At 52.4% G+C, this 19,507-nt stretch overlaps 1 protein-coding gene across 1 annotated transcript in view; it reads right to left on the reverse strand.

Annotated features, from left to right (window-relative positions):
• TCERG1L (transcription elongation regulator 1 like) overlaps nt 1-19,507 on the reverse strand; it is a 232,632-nt gene that overhangs the window by 12,563 nt on the left and 200,562 nt on the right. Inside the window, exon 9 of the mRNA XM_028827020.2 lies at nt 12,108-12,243. Coding sequence (XP_028682853.2) covers nt 12,108-12,243 — 136 coding nt within the window. The remainder of the gene's footprint in view (nt 1-12,107; nt 12,244-19,507) is intronic.

Genomic DNA, 19,507 nt, shown 5'->3' on the forward strand with positions numbered 1-19,507 from the left:
TTGCTTATGTACTCAATCTTTTATTTATATTGCTATGGACTCGGATATTCAGCCCATGCTTGGGCTGGACTCCAGTGTGACTTTGCTTCTTTTCCTGCTCAGCTTCTTCCAGGTTAGCCTTGACAAGCTCTGTGGGGGGTTCCTGGCTCCTGTGCGCCTCTGACAGGAGCTCATCACTTGGCTTTTTGGGCATCTCCTTAATTTCTGCCACTAAAGATACTCCAGGGTCACCTTCTGCATGTCCCACCTTTGCCCTTGAATCAGTCAATTCTCCAATAAGCCCTGGCTCCTTTCCTAGAACGGTGTTAGAAACCAAGATCTGGGCACTGGTGTGTTCAATGTTAATGAGGTGTCATTGCTTCTAGACTCTCTCAGCTGATAGAGCAAGGGAATGCTTAAGTCATTTAGAACATAAAAGCATTCATTTAAAAACATGGACTATGCATTCACTGTGCCTTGAGCCCTAAGCTGGGTATTGAGGATCCTGAGGAAATAAATCAAGGAAGCCCATGGTCTAGGGTAGTGCTGGTGAGGAGCTAGCAGACTCTTAAGATGGCACTAGGGCCACAGCAGAGACAGACCTGGACACTAGTGGGACCTAGCAAAGACCCACAGCAGCCTGGGGAGGTGGCTTCCAGAGTTCTGTGACTTTGGAACATGAATACTCCTCACGGTTCACATAGGAGTCTGGGGGGTATCCCAGGACTGGCTGGCAGTCAGGGCAAAGGCTGGGTCATGAACTACAGGGAATGCAGGAATCACAAGAGGTTGAACATGCCTGGGGGTGCCAGAGCCCATGAAGGAACAAGGAAGAGGCAGCAGAGCCAGAGGCTGAGGTGCAGGGCAGTCTGAGACACGGTCAGGAGCCTGGGCATTCTCTCGAGAGACAGGGGAGAAGAAAATTCGGATGGGGCATGCGTTTGAGGAAAGCCACCCTGGGATCTGGGCAGGAGATGAATACCTGGGCAGGGTCAGGGAGGGGAAGGTAATTGAAAGTTTACAAAAACAAAACCCCATTCGCATTCTTAAAATATTCCTCATAGAGGTACTATTTCAATAAACACGTGCTTTATCTGTTTATCATAACAGATGCATTTACTTCACTGGCAATTTCTATCTTTAACTATCAAATTTCAGCCTTTTCTGTAATAACCCACAAGCTCTTTCATTGGGTGGGATGACCGAGGGTCCAGCCAGGGATTCTCCTCCATAGAACACGGTGAAGCATTGCTGGGACTCAGAGTGAGGGGGTGACTCTGGGAGGGTCTCCAGGCAGAATGGGTCCCTTTAGCTTTGACTGAGTGCACGTGGCCCTGGGAGCATCTGGGGCTGTTAGAGAAGCTGTGGGCAGCCTCCATTCAGCCCAATCAGATGGCAGACACCCATCTCACGGGGACCTGTGCACAGCCCAACGGTCCCAGCTCTGCAGGGACAGAGGATTAGACCGTGTGTGGCATAACGACACCAGTTTCTGAAAAATGTTGGAGTTCTAGAAGTATAATAAAATAATTTTTTCAATTAATGATGTGTAGTTTTTGCTGCCGAAGGGATTTATAATCTCTATAGAAGGTCAGATAAGCCATCTCTACAGTGATCACAACTTACAATGATAAGCCCAACAGTGTCATGTCAGGGACAGTTCAGGGAAGGGTGAGAGCACAGTGGCTGGGACCCAGGATGGAGGTGGGGGCTGAAGTGAAGGCTGCACAGCCATGTGTAAAACAGGGTCCTTCCCTGCCCTCCAGGTGGGCGCAGGACTTCTCCCAAAGAAGGGGTCCTGACAGCCATGGGGACGAGGAGTCCTGCGAACTGCTCCTGAGAGAAGCCTGACATTCCCGAGCCTGTGTGAAATATCTACGTTGCCCAGAGAGTACATTCCATGGGGCCTAGATTACACACATGTGTGTGTGACTATACACACACACATAAGCACACACACAAACATCCACAGCATGTACACATGCAGGTGCACACACATGCAAACACATGAACACACACAGGACATGCTAAGATATGCATACACGGGCACGTGTGTACACACCCGCATGTACATCGTTGCACAAATGCACACATATGCACAAAGATGCACACACTGATACACACATGCACATGTGTGCCTACATACACACACACACGGTACCGCCACCACCACCAAGGAAGTCCAACGTTGCAGAACAACCAGGGAAAGAAAGAGAAAGCCCATCAACTGAGTAGACAGCAAGCTGCGTATCTCCTTTATTTATTTATTTATTTTTGAGACGGAGTCTCGCTCTGTCGTCCAGCTGGAGTGCAGTGGTGCGATCTCGGCTCACTGCAAGCTCCGCCTCCCAGGTTCACGTCATTCTCCTGCCTCAGCCTCCCAAGTAGCTGGGACTACAGGCGTCCACCACCAAGTCTGGCTAATTTTTGTATTTTTAGTCGCAACAGGGTTTCACCGTGTTAGCCAGGATGGTCTCGATCTCCTGACTCATGATCCGCTCGCCTCAGCCTCCCGAAGTGTTGGGACTGGGCATGAGCCACCGTGCCCGGCCCAAGCTGCATATCTTTTTTAAGTCCAGCTATGCTGTGGGACTGTTCTCTGGGTGGTCGTGGACAAAACCTGGTTCTCCCTGTTTCTGGCTGGTACCTCTCCAGAATGACTGGAATGCACTGGGAATGCAACAGGCTGAGAACAGCCAGGCTTTGTTTGGGTCCCACCCCAGAAACAAGACATCCTTCCACCTTTAGCCCAGCATTTCACATGACCTCAGGGTATAAAACCCACTGTGGGCTGCTTTTTGGATCCCCTTGGTTACAGCAAAGGGTAGAGGAGGCTCCGTCCCCTCCTTGCCGCTTTCCTGGGCCTGCAGGACTGGATCACAAGGCACCCTCATCTTCTACCACCCTTGTTTTCTGTCTGCAGGGAATAAACCCACTTCAGATGATTTGCTGTGTGTGTGGGCGTTCTGTCTCAGCAGCCTCACACAGGTGGCTGACCGGTGCCCAGGGAATCTCCTTCACATCTCAGTTTCTATTGCTGCATAAGCAACGACTTCAAACTCAGCAGGTCACAAGCACTACCTCGGATCACTCCATGGACTGCATGGGTCCTGAGTCCAGCATGGGGGCAATGGGCTCCTTGGCCCAGATCCCACTGGGCTGAGACGAGGTGCCAGCAGGAGCTTTGTTCTCGTCTGGTGCTTGGGGTCCTCTTCCAAGCTCACTGGACGTTGGGAGAATTCAGGTCTTGTGGTTGCAGGGCTGAAGCTTTCCATGTCTTCAGCCAGCTGGGAGCCAATCTTGGCTCCGAGCGGCTGCCTGCAGGTCCTTGCCCCAGGACCCCCACAGTGGGGCAGCTTCTTCAAGCCAGAGAGAGAATCTCTCCCTGGCTAAGGCAGAGTCTTACACAACACAGTGCAACATTGCCACGGGTGTGACATGAGCCCCATCCACGCTCAAGGAGAGGCCCGCACAGGATGAGCACAGCGCGGTGGGGTGGGGTAGGGGGTGGTGTTTAGAATCCTGTCTGCCCAGCACGCCCCAAGACCAGGACACGCTGTTCCTCCCTCAGGGGTTTCCACGTCTCAGCAGAGATCTCTCTCTTTCCTCTTGCCTGACACTTCTTTGATTCTTTGGCATTTTATATGTGACTTGATCCTTAAAGACCTAAATTCTTCTGTAAACTTCAGACCCTTTCCTGCAGAAGTTTGTGATTCCACCCTCTTCCTCACCCTGTTGTACATCGTCACGTCACCCCCTGGACGAACAGCAACGGCGATCCTGGTGCCTGTCTCAGCACGCCTGTTGTCTGTTTCCCTGTGGATGACGTGACCATGGCTGTGACCGTGGCCGTGTCTGTGACCGTGGCCGTGTCTGTGACCGTGGCTGTGTCTGTGACCATGACCGTGTCTGTGACCGTGACCCTGTCTGTGACCGTGGCTGTGTCTCTGACCATGACCGTGTCTGTGACCGTGGCCATGTCAGTGACTATGTCTGTGACCGTGGCTGTGTCTGTGATAGTGGCTGTGTCTGTAAATACTGGAGCTGCCTCGGTGGGAGAACAACAGGGTCTTGTTCTGGCTCCTGGGCTGGAGCGAGTGTTTGACTCTGTCTGAGGACCACGTTGCTGGTCCCTCCCTGCACGTTCTCATCTGATCGCTGTTTCAGGACGGTTCCTCCACCCCGCCTGAATCACGAGAGTGGGGACTGGAGGTCATGTGGGCTGGGCTGGAGTTGTGCCCTTTCTTCCACTCTCAGCCTCCTGCAGTGGGACTCTCTCCTCTCTCCCTGGGAACGCCGGCTGGAGCTCCTCTATTCCCTCATTAGTGTCCGGGTTGCAATTGATTCCCTCCCATTTCCACAGTGGAAGAAGCCAGAGCTGGTTGTTAGAAATGCAGGTGCCAGAAGTTAGCTGCAGAGGAGGCAGTGTGGTTGCAGGCCAGAGAGGCAGTTTCCAAACTCGGCAGATATCTCCATAAAATGGACATTGCCCAAGCATCACCCTGCAGATAGTGGCCGGCTGGCAGCAGGCGTCCTTGACTGCAGGTTGCCGTGTGGCACCGTCTCAGCCCGCAGGCATCACTGCTGGAGAGAGGACAGGCACCTGGAGTCTGAGGTTCGGGAAGGGAAACTGCACCTTCTTCACAGCCACAGGAACTGGGCTGTCCCTTTCACAGCTGTTTTCAACATCCTCTCCGTGCCAAGGACCTGGTCTGGAGAACCCAAAAGTGTTTTCCAGATCAAGTGGCAAGATAAAAGGCCACGTGGGCAAAGCATGTGGCCATGGTCATCTGGTTCTGGGACAGACACCGCTGTCTCTTAACCACTCCCCTCCCTGCCACGTCACCTTCCTCAACTCACACCCTCTAAAACTTCTCCTCCTTGAGCCCTCAGGTGAGTCCACAATTCGGCTGGGTGCTCGAGGCCCTGGTGGTCTCGCCCCAGCTCCCTCCCAGCATTCAGGGGGCTGCTTCTCTGTGCTGCCGAGTGATGAGTGGCTGCCAGGAGCCCCAGGTTTCCCTGAGCACCCACACCAACTTGAGCAGACTCTCAGCAGGGAAGAGACCCTAAAGCACGGCCCGAGCCCAGCACTGTCCATGCCTCCTGCTGTGGATGGGTCTGGGTGAGCCCCTGCCTGAAACCGGGCACCTCAGCCCTGGGAAGGCGGCCAAGACCTTGGGCATAAAGGAAAAGGTCACCATTTATAAAACAACACCAGGGAAAACTAGATCTAACTTCAGTCCCAGCTTCACCAAAAGCCTCTCTGGAGACTGAGAAACTCATCGTGCATTGTTCCGGTGGATGCATCAGCTCTGAGAAAAGGGGGTTCAGTTCAACTAAAGTGGCTGAGAGCTCGAGGACGGCTCAGCCACTTGTGGGACGCCAACGTCCTGGAGGTGCCCCATGCGTGTGCGGCTCTCGGAGGTCATCAAGGACGGGACAGGTCTGGTCTGGCAGGGAGCCTCCGACAGAAGCAGAACGCTACCTTCTATCTCTAAAACCAAAAAGGCTCTTTCAAGTATTTTTCAATCCTTGGATCACGGAAAAGGCCAGGGATCCCGATGACTAGAGTAAAGGGCGAAAGCTGGCAAAAGGATGGCACCTGCCAAGTCCCGAACTGGAGGATAAAGCCCCAGCCTTGAGAGGGCCTCAGGTCAGGGGCACAGTCCATGGCCTCTCCAAGGAAAGCCGGAGCCATGCCCTCTCCAACCCTGACGCTGGGGCTGGGCTTAGCCAGGCAGACTCGTGTGCGCCTGCAGAAACGTGTGTCTGTCTGTCTGCACCATCCGCCCCCACCCAGCCTCATGGCTCCCTGCTGTGGTCCTCAGTGTGTTCCAGGGACGGGAGCCGCGGTCTCTGTCCCTCAAGGAAAGCTGGGTCATACAGGGTCTCCCAAACGTGGCGAACTTCCATCTCAAAGACAAACCTGGTTACTTTTATGAAAGTCCTGGAAGCTAATGTTCTGATGAAATTTGATTGTCAAACAAAATGTATTTACTTTTACTTCTTTGTATCTTCAAATGGCCGTAATAGACCGGGAGCATGAAGTGTTAATCGAATTAGAGGTGATTTTTCCTTCTGGCTTTTATGAGTGCGAACGTCCTAAGGAAGGAAGCAATCTGTCACAATTACCTTCCTCTCTTGACGACCCTGCAGCTGGACCTTTGAAATACGATCACGATTTCCTTGCACAGCCTGCCCTTCCCCTCGCCCATGCCCTGTGGGCAGAGGACAGGCTGCGATTGGTTATCTTGGGGCCTGCGTGGAATTCGCTCATGTAAATAAATGAATAAAGCTCCCAGGTAACATTATGCTATATTATTTCATGCTGTGTTGGAAACACAAGAAGACAGACAGACAAGCCAGGCTGCTCCAAGGTGTTGAGGGCGGCCTGCCCTTGCCGCCGCCAAGTAAGACCCCAGCAGCTGAAATGCATCTCCAGGTCCCTTGGTCCCTAGTCATGGGCCCCGCCCCCCAGCATCTCTTCTCAACGCAGCCTGCAGGCTGTGTGGCCAGTGCCAGCCCCCTCCCTCCCTTCCTGCCATCTTCATCTCTCCTATTTCTTCCTGCCTCCCCTGGTCTCAGGAACATTGATCAAAGGCCTCTGCTGGGGCAGCAGAAGTTCAAGACCACTGAGAGTGGGGGAGTGGGCCCCAGCCACACAGCGCTCCCAGGGGCCACCTGAGGAGGGTTCAAAAACCTCCCTGGGGCCTGAGCCCAGGACCTCCGCTTCCAGGGCCGGGGCTGCAGACTTGGGCCACACCCCTGTCCCCGAGCTCTGTCCAGATTTGCCTGCTCTGTTTCTCCAGCTCCAGCTCCTGCACTGTCCTGGAGATGCCTGCCTGGATCTGCAGCCCACCTGGCCCCTCCTGAGCCCAGATGCCCCAACCCACCCCCAGCAGACTTTCTCCCCCTGTCCCCTAGGCCCACACTGTGCCTCCCACAAGCCCTAATGATCCCACAAGCCCTAATGATGCCAGCTGCATGTGGACAGACTTCATTTTTGAGAAACTGCCTGGCCATTCTCCTTTCCTTTCAACCTGTGCCCCTCTGCGGCCCTCTTCTCCTGGCCCCTGGACTTTGCCTGCTCTCAGGGATGGGGAACATTCCTGGAGCCTGTGGCTGCGGCTGCTCCAGAGTCCCCGACCATCAAAAATGCGGCAGCCCAGGGCAGAATGACCGGGCTCCCACCTCATCCTTGAAGATGAGGCCATTGCCTTACGCTCAGACCCCTAAAGAAGCCGCATGGCCAGGGCCAGGGTGCAGGCGTTTGTTTGGAAGGTGATTCCAGGCCGTCCTGGGAACGGACACGCGGAAGGAGAGGAGCCAGCGATGGAGGGTGGGCCATGGGGCGAGGAAGGTGCCCAAACCTGCCCGAGAGGTATCCTCACTGAGGACTGGGAAGCAGGTTTTCACCTACTGACCCTCGTCGGTTGAGGGTTGCCCTTGGGGCGTTAAATCCCTAACGTTTAACAGTGGAAGTGGCCAGCACAGACAGAGTTCCTGTGAGCCCAGGTGGCCCCAGGTGGACCCAGGCAACTGTGAGTGAGCGTGGAAGGGAACCTGGGCCCGCAGGCGAGGCCTCCGTCTGCATCCCTGTGTTACCCTGCCTCGAGGCACATCAACGCCTACCCCCACCTTCAGGGCTCGGAGTAGTTTACTAACTTTTTGTTTTCTCTTTTGCTGAACAAATGCAATTTTACATGGTTATTCCACAATATAGCCAGCTGATTTCACTTACTTTTGAGGGTTACCTTCACACAAGCGTAATAAAAATCCCATTCCAGAAATTAGAGCCGGCAATCCCAACTCGCAAAGGCACCTTCAAGGGTGCTGTCCCCACAGGCACCTCCCCTTCCCTGGTAACAGCCTAGGCCTTTCTGCGCATGCACGTCCCAGCCGAGGGCCTGGTGAAGCTCCTGGGAGGCAGAGCTGCCTGTAAAGGCACCAGATGTTACTCATCCGGGGAGACGGACAGGCCAACGCTGCCCTTCCTGCTGCCTGGGAGGGGCGCCTGCTGCCTAGGACTGTAGGGGCCTCTGTCTGGTTTGTACCCACTCACCCCACAGCCTCACTGTCAACACCCATCTTAGTGTAGGGAGAAACCATCATAGCGAAGCCTGCAGGAACCCTGCTCTGTGAATTCCTCACCCCAATGCAGACGTGGTCCCAGGGCTCTCCTGTGTAGCCCACCACACTGCCAGCCAGGGTCCCCGAGGCTGGTCATTGCTCTGGCCCAGGGTCACCCGCAGAGGGATCCCTGAAAAGGACCAAGCATGGCCCCTAAGTCCCTAAATCAAAATCGAGTATTCTCAGAGGGACTTTCTCTCCTGGCCCCTGGGTGAGCATCACCGACTTGTGAGAGGTACTTTGCAGAAGGAAAGTATTCTCAATAAAATGTCTCTAATGTATTCACCTAAACAGCAGGATTAAATTAATAACCTGCTATTCAATTAAACTTGCTCCTGATGGACTGAAGTTTTAAAAGAAAGCTTCTTTGGGATTTGTACTAGCAAGAAAAAAACAAAAATAAAACAAAACAAAAAACAAGCCTTCTGCTGAACCATCATTTACATGCCACAAAACCACAAAACCTTCATCCCGCTGCCCCAGGGCACAATCCCCATGGCAGGGCCCAAACTCTGCCCTTTCTAAACTACTAAAAACCCCAGGGTCCACCCTTCATCACTCCACAAGTACATGAGTTTCTGAACTGAAGTATTGAACAAATGCAATAAAAAATCGTACTAATCACTCAGTCCATGAAAAACTGACCTCTCTGTGCCTCATTGTTAGGCATCTAGAAACCTTGTGGGTTTAGCTGTGAAATTCTCCTGAGCATGAGCAGATCTGCCAGCTGATTTTACAAAGCTGAAAAGTCATAAATGGTGGCATTGCTTTATGATATTCACAGTAAATTTGGATTGATCTTTTCTACTCATGAGCTGTGTGTGGGCCTCTCCTGAAGATCCTCATGAGACACGGGACTAGGCTTCACCCCAGTCCCTTTCTCTCGGGGTAAACACACACCCTGTAGTTACTGCTTCACATTCAGATGACTTTGCTGATTCCTGTATAATAATCTGAGAAGAAAAAGTTGAAATGAATCACCCACTCTCATTGGGGTGAAAAGGCTCTGAAAATCTCATTAGTAAAATCTCTCAACCAAGGCCATTTGGAGAAATTCAAGAGGCCACGTAAACTGAGTCCGCCAGCATCCCTGCCTGGGAAGGGAAGGCCGGCCTCTTGAGCAGGTAGGTCAGTTTAAAACTGTGTTGGTAAATTGGGCCTGCCTCATTTCCAAAACAAAGAGATGGAAAACTTGGACGTTAGTAAGATAAAGGGAATGTTTTATTCCTATTTCCCAAATGTTCACGATGCCATCATGTTTCAGGGAAGACGAGTCATGATAAAGGGAATGTTTTATTCCTATTTCCCAAATGTTCGTGATGCCATCATGTTTCAGGGAAGACGAGTCATGTCTCCTGCCTGATAATCCAACCAGGCCAGCCTGGCCAGGCCTATTCGGAAACTCAGAATTACAGCCATTTCCACAAGGGCCATGTAGTCGCAGGGGCACAACAGTAAGGACTGGGAAACTGCCTGCACTTGGACCTGTGGATCACAAAACGGCCTCTCCTACCTCTTGCCCAGTGACACCCCCGAACCTGACCCTGCTCCCAGGCAGGGCTCTCCTAGAAGGTGACTATCTTGGTAAAGACGCAGTCACAAGGGCATGTGCTGATACAAGCAGGTTTCCCGTGAGAGGGCCACCCAGTCACCGGCTGGACTCTTGGGCATCAGGCCGTCCACCAGGATAAAGAAGAGTCCGTGTTGCTTCCTGACTTTTTAATGATCGCCATTCTAACAGGTGCTGGAGAGGATGTGGAGAAATAGGAACACTTTTACACTGTTGGTGGGATTGTAACCTAGTACAACCATTATGGAAAACAGTATGGCGATTCCTCAAGGATCTAGAACTAGAAGTACCATATGACCCAGCCATCCCATTACTGGGGATATACCCAAAGGATTATGAATCATGCTGCTATAAAGACACATGCACACGTATGTTTATTGCGGCACTATTCACAATAGCAAAGACTTGGAATCAACCCAAATGTCCATCAGTGACAGACTGGATTAAGAAAATGTGGCACATATACACCATGGAATACTATGCAGCCATCAAAAAGGATGAGTTTGTGTCCTTTGTAGGGACATGGATGCAGCTGGAAACCATCATTCTCAGCAAACTATCGCAAGAACAGAAAACCAAACACCACATGTTCTCACTCATAGGTGGGAACTGAACGATGAGATCACTTGGACTTGGGAAGGGGAACATCACACACCGGGGCCTATCATGGGGAGGGGGGAGGGGGGAGGGATTGCACTGGGAGTTATACCTGATGTAAATGACGAGTTAATGGGTGCAGCACACCAACATGGCACAAGTATACATATGTAACAAACCTGCACGTTATGCACATGTACCCTAGAACTTAAAGTATAATAATAATAATAATAATAATAATAATAATAAAAGATTTGAAAGAAAAAAAAAAAAAAGAAGAGTCCGTGAAGGCACACGGGGAACACCTGGCGGCAGGGGCAGGGCGAGAGCTTTTCGCCACCCTGCAGAGACGAAGTTAGGAGAAACTACAACAAAGACCCCCATGCCAAGAGTGGCGGGAGGGCAGGAAGCCGGGGGGGCAGGAAGAGGGAGGGACTAAAGTCTCGTTTTAAAACAAAATTTGAGGCTAGTAAAAACAGCTTTTAAAATAACATTTTTTGAAAAACAAACCAACACCCAGACGGTGCATCGTGCCAGGGCCGGCTCCACACACGTGTGAGTCCACATTGTGCTCCGTGCCTCTCGGCGCGTGTGTTAATTCAGCCTGACACATGCACTGCAGTCACCAGCTTACACGCCTAAGTTTCCTTCTGGTTCCTTGAGGCCCAGGGCTGTGTTTTACCTTTGAGTGAATGATGAAATACATAAACAGGTGCACACATTCAAATTCAAGGGGCTTTGGAGGAGACGTGTCCCTGGGGGTGGGTGGGACCAGCTCCTTCCTCCATAAAATTCCTAAGGGGTAGGATCTGCTCAATGTTTCCTGTTCCCCCAGGGTTTAACCCAGACCCAGGACAGCGCCCCAGCCCTAACCCTTATGAGGGTTCTGCTCAGACCTCTCTGTTCTGCAGGGAGCTGCGTTTCCAGGCAGCTCCGTCCCTGCCCCTCTCCAGGACCCTGGGAGTTACCAGCTGTGGGAGGGCCAGAAAGCAGCCTGGGGGTGGGTGCTGGCTGCAGAGGAAACTTGCTCTTCAGTCTGAAAGGCCATTTGTGTGTTCATTATAAATATCCTCACACGTGGGGCCCATCACTGCCATCTGCATTCAGCCTTACTTTCTGAGGAAATCCAGCGGGGCTGAAATACTGCCTCTGGCTCATGTTATACCCAGAGCCAAAGCAGGAAATGATAGTCATTGAAAGGGGATCTGAATATAAAATCCTCCCTGGCCCCCAATTCAAAGTGAGATTTGGAAATCAGCTACACTGAAGATATCCTAATTTTATTTTAAAAACAGTCACGTTCATCCCTAGGGGAGCGAGTCCCACTAGGTAGGATGGACAACCCCATGGGGAAGCTGCACAGGGAGGTCGGGCACCGCAACCTGGCCCAGCTCCCGCAGGAACCCCATCTGCGCAGTGCGTGCTTCCTCAGGCCACCCAGGACCTGGCCTCCCTGTGGACCCCACCTGCCAGCCTCTCAGGCCTCATGCCCACAGGAGAAACCACAAAGGCACCTTTCTCCTTTCAGAGGTGAAGCAGGACCTCCTCTCCACATTGGCTGCCCTTCAGCCTCCACTCACTTAGCACCTGCCCCTCACTCAGCACAACTGGGAACTTAGTAAGAGGGAGGCATCCCTCAGGCCCTGGGATGGTCACTTAGCCTGATCAGGAACTCAGTAAGGATGACACATCATCTCTCAGGCCAGGACAGTCACTCAGCCTGATCATGAACTCAGTGAGGAGGAGACGTCCCTCAGGCAGGGACAGCCACTCAGCTGCTGTTCCCCAGGGTCTGCCGCCGGAGTGCAGCCCCTCAGCTGCTGCGCCTTACCCCTCTCTCCAGCAGCATGTCCCGGAAGTGGGTCACACGCTCCTCCAGGGGCAGGAGGATCTGTGGGGGTGGCGTCCTTGTGCCTTTGTCCTCTCTCTTTGCCTCCTCTGGCCTGGGACTCCCGCAGCCTTCGGTCCTTCAGGGACACAAGATGCAAAGAGTTAGACACACTCATGGGGACCCAGCCGGTTCTTATTACAACCTTTACAAATCCTCCTTGAGGTAACTCTTTCAGAAACACAGTCTCTTTGACAACTCTTCACAAAGCCTGACGTGGTCTCCCCAGCAAGGGTGGCACATTTGCTCCTGGCAGGCACGGGGCTTGGCTGAGTCCAGAGCGGGAGGCTGGAATTGAAGTCCCAGCCCTGGGCCCGGCTGCGAGAAGCTGAAGCTCAGGTGCAGGCAGAACCACACCCCAGAGGCCAACCGGCGTGTCTCCCGGGCAGGCCCTCACTCCAGGTCTCCGTGCTGCCCACGGCCCATGGCAGGGAAGCCAGGCCTCAGGTGCCGCTGCAGAGATGGGGTCATGGAGGGGTAAGTAGCAGGCTTTTCATCCGAACAATCATTTCACTCATTCATGGCCCCTTTGTTCTGGACAAATTCCTGGAAGACAGTTATGCACAGAACCATTTGTGTCCTGAGATCTAACCCCAAAGGGAAACTTCAGTGACAAAGAAGGAGGCTGGGACCCCTCCCCAGGCACAGAGGACAGTGGAGAATGGGATCACCCAGGGGCCCTGGGGAAGTTCCCTCCTACAGCAGAGGGGTGGCCCCTGCCAAGGCCCCAGACACTGTGGGCAGCAGCAGGAGCTGCACAAGGTGGAACCCAGGGTGGGCAGGGAGGGAGGGACCCCACGAGCTGACTGTGCTAGGCTGGGAAGCTGACCAGCACTCCCTTTCAAACCACAAGGGCAGGGAGGCGGGACCCTACTCCTATGGAAGAAATGTGAGAGGCCCACCTTTTTCAAGTACCAACTCTCCCCCTTGCATTATTTTAACTGCACGTGGATAGATCTCTTTATGGTTCTACACTGGATTCTAAGAAGCATCTAGAAATATTCTTTTGAAAAATTAAATGTTTGCTGCTGGGAGAACGTGTTTGGCCAAATGCAGACACCGTTCTTCTTGTGTCTGGCTTCCTCTCCTTCCCGCTCTGGCCCTGCCTGGGAGCAGGTCCGTCAGCTGCCCCCCGCACCTCAGGATGCAGCCTGTTCTCCAGGATGGGCAGACTCAATCCACGCAGGCTTGGCACACCCTCGGTCCGACCATGCTGAGCCCTCATGGGCCTGCTCCATGGCCTGGCCCTGCTCCCACACCTACCCATGGATCATCAGACCACCCATTTGAGAGCTCCCTTATTTTCTTTTCTTTTTTTTTTTTTTTTGTGAGATGGAGTCTCACTCAGTCGCCCAGGCTGAAGTGCAGTGGTGCAATCTCGGCTCACTGCAAGCTCCGCCTCCTGGGTTCACGCCATTCTCCTGCCTCAGCCTCCCAAGTAGCTGGGACTACGGGCTCCCGCCACTATGCCCGGCTAATTTTTTGCATTTTTAGTAGAGACAGGGTTTCACCATGTTAGCCACGATGGTCTCGATCTCCTAACCTTGTGATCCGCCCGCCTTGGCCTCCCAAAGTGCAGGGATTACAGGCGCAAGCCACCGCGCCCAGCCGAGCTCCCTCATTTTCTGCTGCACTTAGGTCAAGCTCAGCCAGCAATCATGAAGAGCAGTCCTCTCATAAGCAGTGGCGTAGGGCCTCCTACATTCTGGGAGCTCCCTAAGTGCCTGGAGATGTAGGAATGGCAGGAACGTGCATCTAAAGGCCTTACCTGCTCCTTTCAAAACCAGATCACCCTGGGATCTGAACTGTGAGTTTTTTGAACCTTTGTCTGAGCTTTCTGATTTGGCCTAGAGGCAAGAGTCTCTCCTGGGCCATGGTCTCCCCAGGCTCCCCTGAACTTTTCAGTAGGCCTAGGATTTTGAACTTCCATGCTCACCTTTGCATTAAGAGTACCGCTAAACTGATTAGCCATAGTCTTCCCCGCCCTTCCCTTACTCTGCTCACCTGGACACCTTATCAGATTTCTCATCCTCTGCCATCCCCTAGATCTGACTCAGCAAGAATCTGCTGAGGTTGGTTCAGCCAAAACTCCCTGATCCCTGAAGTCTGCTCTTGCTAATTTTCCATCCACTGACCCCCAACCCTGACCGTGGCTATCAATTCCTGTTTTTCCATGCCAAACTTGGAATTGAGCCTGGTCTCTTTTCCTCCTTTGCAACAGTCGTGAATATAATCTGATTTTATGGCTTTAACTACTGTCCAGCTCTGGTTTTGACAATAGTGCCATGTTCTCCACTGGGGATGATTTTGCCCCAGGGGATATTTGGCAAGGTCTGGAGACATTTGTGGTTGCCACAACTGGGGAGATGTTACCAGCACCTGGGAGTGGAGACTCGAGATGCTGTGAAGTGTCCTCCAATGCACAGGACAGCTCCCACCATGCAGGCTCATGTGGCCCAAGTGGGCCTCCCCCAGGAGGTTTGGATGCTAGGTGAAGATTACACTACTTTTCTCATTTGGAGAGGAAGTAAGGGGTCAGACGGGAAAAGGTACAGGTGGTCATCTAGGGGCCAGACCCGGCCGTCCAGGCCTCCCAACACCTGCCAAGTGAGAAATGTTTCCTCATGGTCTGTCCAAGGTCCTGGGAAATTCATTAGTACCATGTTGAGGATGTGCTGAGAATATACAACGCCTTATGTCTAACAAGGGGTTTTCACTCACAGGGGCTGTAATATGGATTAATCCCAACGAATACAAAATGTGCAAAGAAACAGAAAGATTGCTCAGCCCATTCGAGAATTGTATTTATAGACCAACTATTCCAAGAGAATTTACATTCTCTGCTTCTTATGCAATTACATGGAATTTTGAGAAAAGAATATTACCAGTGGATTTCCAATTGTATCGTACTCCAAAGGGTATAATTAGGATTTCCCTGTAATAAATTTTCATTAGTTAAAAATAGAAATGTGAAACAAGGCCTGTATTGTTGCAACTTGAAATAAGAAGAAAAGGCACATTTAGACTGTGCGGTGATGGTGTGTTGAAGCTTATTCAACACAATACTCTATTCAGGACTGCTGCATGCCTTCCAAATGGCTATCAGTTCTGTTAGAATCGGTTGAAAGCAAATGCAAACTAGCTAAATATATCTTTGATATTCTTATGGCTGAATGATTTCTGTACCTTTAACAAAAAGTGAATTCTAATACTTTTAGTAAAGATAGCTCAAGTCACGGTTTTCCTGCCGGTAAAGGCGGCGTCCCCGAGGACGCACTAATTGGTGTGCACAAGCACTGCCGGTTGCCAGCCGGGGAGGCAGCCTTACTGCATCACAGAAGCCTCGTTAAGGTAACCCATGGATTTGGGAAGTTTTCCAGGTCTAGTGTATAGGTTGAAAGGGGCCTGGTCTTGGTCAACCTTTAACCAGGGTAGGTGCTCCTGAAATCTGGGCACCATAACCCTGGGCGGGGGGCCCTCACGCCCAGGGTCAGCCCCTCCCTGCCTTCTGCCCCTCAGTGTGGTGACCATCCCACCCCTGAGCTCTCTTCTCCTGGTTCTGTCCCTTCCCCCAGCCTCTGAGCTGGCCAATTGATCTGTTAATGATTCGTGTGTGTGAGCGAGCCTGTGTGTGTGCACATGCAGGCATCTGTCCCACGCTGGTAAGTCTGTAAAGCTGAGGTTTTCTGATTTTGCCCATGTGCAGAGGGCAGCATATTATCCAGTAAAATGCACAAATCCGAGATCCAGTGGAGTTGGGTTCCGGGCACTGCAACCAAAGCCATGATTTTCCCTTTGTAAACAAGACACTTTAATGGTCCATCTGAGGCTGTGCACACCTGCTGTGGGTGCAGAGCGCACCCCTAAACCCTCAGAGGCACTTCTCTCCACCCAGATCCTTTCTGCAGAACCATCTCTGAGGTTGGAACCATTGCCCTGGCAGAGGAATGACAAACACCAAGCAGTTGCTGGCTCCAGGCTAGAGGATGTGTGATATTCAGCTTCTCCAGCCAGGCTGAGGCACCCACCCATTCCCTCGCAGGCTGACACCCAGGTGTCATCACAGCATGACCCAGATGGATGGAGGCTCAGACAGCCCAGCTGGATGGGTCAAGATCCAAACCTCTACGTGGGCAAATGTACTGACGCCTTCAGCCCCAGCATGCTCCCATGAGGTGGTCCTAGCACTCACCTAGGGCTGTCGTGTGGATTCAGTGAGATGGTCCACATTGACCCCTCAGAGCAACCCCTCCTGCTCCTTCCCTCCCTCTCCAGCTTGCAGGTGTGGTGTGTCCACCCATACTAGGCCCTGCGACACTGTAGCTGGAACAAGGAGCCCCTCACTGCCCAAGGAGCTTACAGTCTAGTGGGACGTGAATTAAGGTTACACACACATGAAGCCTCAGGTGCCGCAGGTGTGTCAGGGCTGAAATCCACAGTGCAGAGACGGTCAGTGTCAGAGGTATCCCTGTGGTGGGCTTCCGGTTGGTGTTCCCATGAACACAATTATTTGAGAGACTCTGCGGAAACAGCAGACATTCTAGTGGACCACGGCTCCAAGACAGAACATGACCAGGGAAGAGACACAGACGATGACACAGGTTGAGATGGCGTCACTCTGCCAGGGTGCTGCCATGGGACGTGGGGAAAATGCAGACATAGGAGGGAGGACCTGGTTCTGGAGAGGCCTGTCTGCAGATGTGACGAGGTCAAGGTGTTTCTGAGCCTTACAGGTGAGGATGACTTGCTGTACAACCTTGGCCAAAATATGGAAACTCTCTGGATCTTACTCATGGTAAGATATATGCTTCCAACCAGATGATCTGAAAATGCCTCGCAATACTGCAATTCTATGATGCAGATGTGATCCTGTTAATTTCATCCTGATGAAATATTTAAACATCTTGACTCTGCCGTCAACTTACTAGCTCTGCCTCCCAACTTTGCAGTTCCTATAAATTTGATAAATAGGCCTCCTGCGTCTTCATCCAGCTTGTTCATAAAAATGTTCCACAGGAAGCACCAGACAGACGCCTCTAGCAGGTCTCCCAGCTGCAGCCCTGCAGACGGATGGCTCCACACACCCACGCTCATAATGGGCTGTGAGGCCTGGGCGTGGGCACAGAGGCAGAGATGCCCCCTCTGCCTGGCCTGTCTCCCATATAGTCTTGTCTCAGCCTGCAGGTGCCAGGTCTCCCAGCTGCAGCCCTGCAGACGGACAGCACCACACACCCATGCTGGTGATGAGCTGTGAGGCCCAGGTATGGGCACAGGCCCCTCGGCCCTGGCCTGCCTCTGGCATAGTCTTGTCTCAGCCTGCAGGTGCCATGCTACCATCAGAGGTCCCTGCTGACAGCCAGTCTGTGGAAGTTTCCAGAGGCTGTGCCAGCCCTCACTTCAGTCTTGTTTTATCATAAACAATGTCTCTTGCAGCCTCACTTCTAACAAGTGACTGCACCATGCCACACACTGCCAGCCTCCCCAAGGGCCCTTTGGCAGTATTGTTTGCTGGGGAAGAGTGGATTGGGAACCCAAAATGTTAGGCCTATGATATAACAAATAATTAATCCGGTCTTTACTCCCAGTTCCTGGCAGAGATCCAAAAAATTCTTGGAACATCCTAAGCACTAGAAATTACCTTTGCTATTCATAAGGAGACCTCTCCACCATACCACATCTTAGCTGCACTAATGAGGCCACTCACTGGGTTCTTAGTCTCAACGAAGGCGCTGGCATGCCAGGAAACAGCAGCCCTGAAGACTAGAGGGTTGGAATGTCCAGCCCCACCCACCACCTGCCATCCAGGGTGAGGAGAGGAGCTGGAGATTGAATTAAATCTTCTCACCAGTGATCAATAAATTAATCAATCATTTCTCTGTAATAAAACCCCAATAAAACCCTTGAACAATGAGTTTCAGGAGTGCCCTGGTTGGTGAACAAATCAGTATACTGGCAGCAAGACAAATGTAGGGGGACAGAGAAAAGAATATTACCAGTGGATTTCCCTGCCCTTGAGACCTTTCCCGATCTCAACTCATGAGTCTCTTCCATTTGGCTGTTCCTGAGTTGTCACCTTGATCATAAGATAAAACGGGAATCGTGAGCATAGCACTTTCCGTGAGTTCTACGAGTCATTCTAGCAAAGTATCAAACCTGAAGGAGGGTGGCAAGAGCTCCAGAATTTGTAACCAAATCAGACAGATGTGAGGGTAGCCTGGGGACCCCACTTGCAGCTGGTGTCTGAGGTAGGGATGGTCTTCTTGGGGCTGAGCCCTTCCCCTGTGGGGTCTGCAGTATCTGGGTGGTTGGTGTCAGAACTAGACTTAATTGTAGGACACCCAGTTGGTGTCAGAGAATTGCTGTCAGAACTCGGGTGCAATCAAATTCGCTTCAATTACATTCAGCAGGCATTGCCATGGGAATTACCCTGTGGTCCTCCCAACTGGGGCAACCTGCCTCGTTTCTCTGAGCCTCCCAGGTCGTTCATCTATTACACAACCCACTGGCCCCACACGGCTGTCATGAGACTGAACAGAAACCCTCACCTGCAGGGGCCTGCAGAGGGCTGCGTGGGGCCCCTTGGTTAGCACATGGCTGCTGGTGTCTGCAGCGGACCCTGCTCCAGACCCTGGGATCCCAGGCCCCTGCCCTCACCGGCTCACATCCTAGAGGGAGGAACAGAGAGTAACAAATAACCAATACCACCAAGTTAGTAAACTGGGTGGTGTATTCAAAGATGCTGGATGCTCAGGAAGTCACAAAAAGCAAACAAATGAACGCAGCTGAGGGGAGGGTCTGAGACCATCACCAGGCAGGCAGGACACCCACAAGCAGATCCTAGGAAGAGGTGAGGAGGCTCATTCCAGACTCAGGGCTCAGCTATGCAAAGGCCCTAAGGTAGGAGCATCTAACAATATTCCAGAGACAGTGGCAAGGAGGTCAGTGAGGGGAGGGTATGGGAGGCAGTGCTCAGAGGTCTTCGAGGGTCCAGGTCCTGATGTCTCCTCACCCATGGCAGGGCTGTGACCTTTCACTCCCAGGGACATGGGACCCCAGAGCCTCTGAAAGTAACGCATCCTGGCCTCCGACTGCCCCGAGTCCTGACTTAGTGCTCGCTTCTCTGCTTGCCTGGCCAGGGGCCACCCTGAGCCATGAAGTGCAGAGACAGCTCTGGGCAGCACCCGGGGAGCCAGGGAGGGAGTAGGTTCCTGCCCGGAGCTGCCTCTAGAGCACGTGGTTATTTCCGTCAGGACCCCATGGAGACGAGGCCCTGCCCCTGTCTTCTCAAATGCATTTCAGAAATGTTTTCCTGGACATCCAAGACTGCCCCATGATTTCCTTGG

The sequence above is a fragment of the Macaca mulatta genome, chromosome 9, assembly GCF_049350105.2.
Source record: "Macaca mulatta isolate MMU2019108-1 chromosome 9, T2T-MMU8v2.0, whole genome shotgun sequence".
NCBI classification, from domain to species: domain Eukaryota; kingdom Metazoa; phylum Chordata; class Mammalia; order Primates; family Cercopithecidae; genus Macaca; species Macaca mulatta.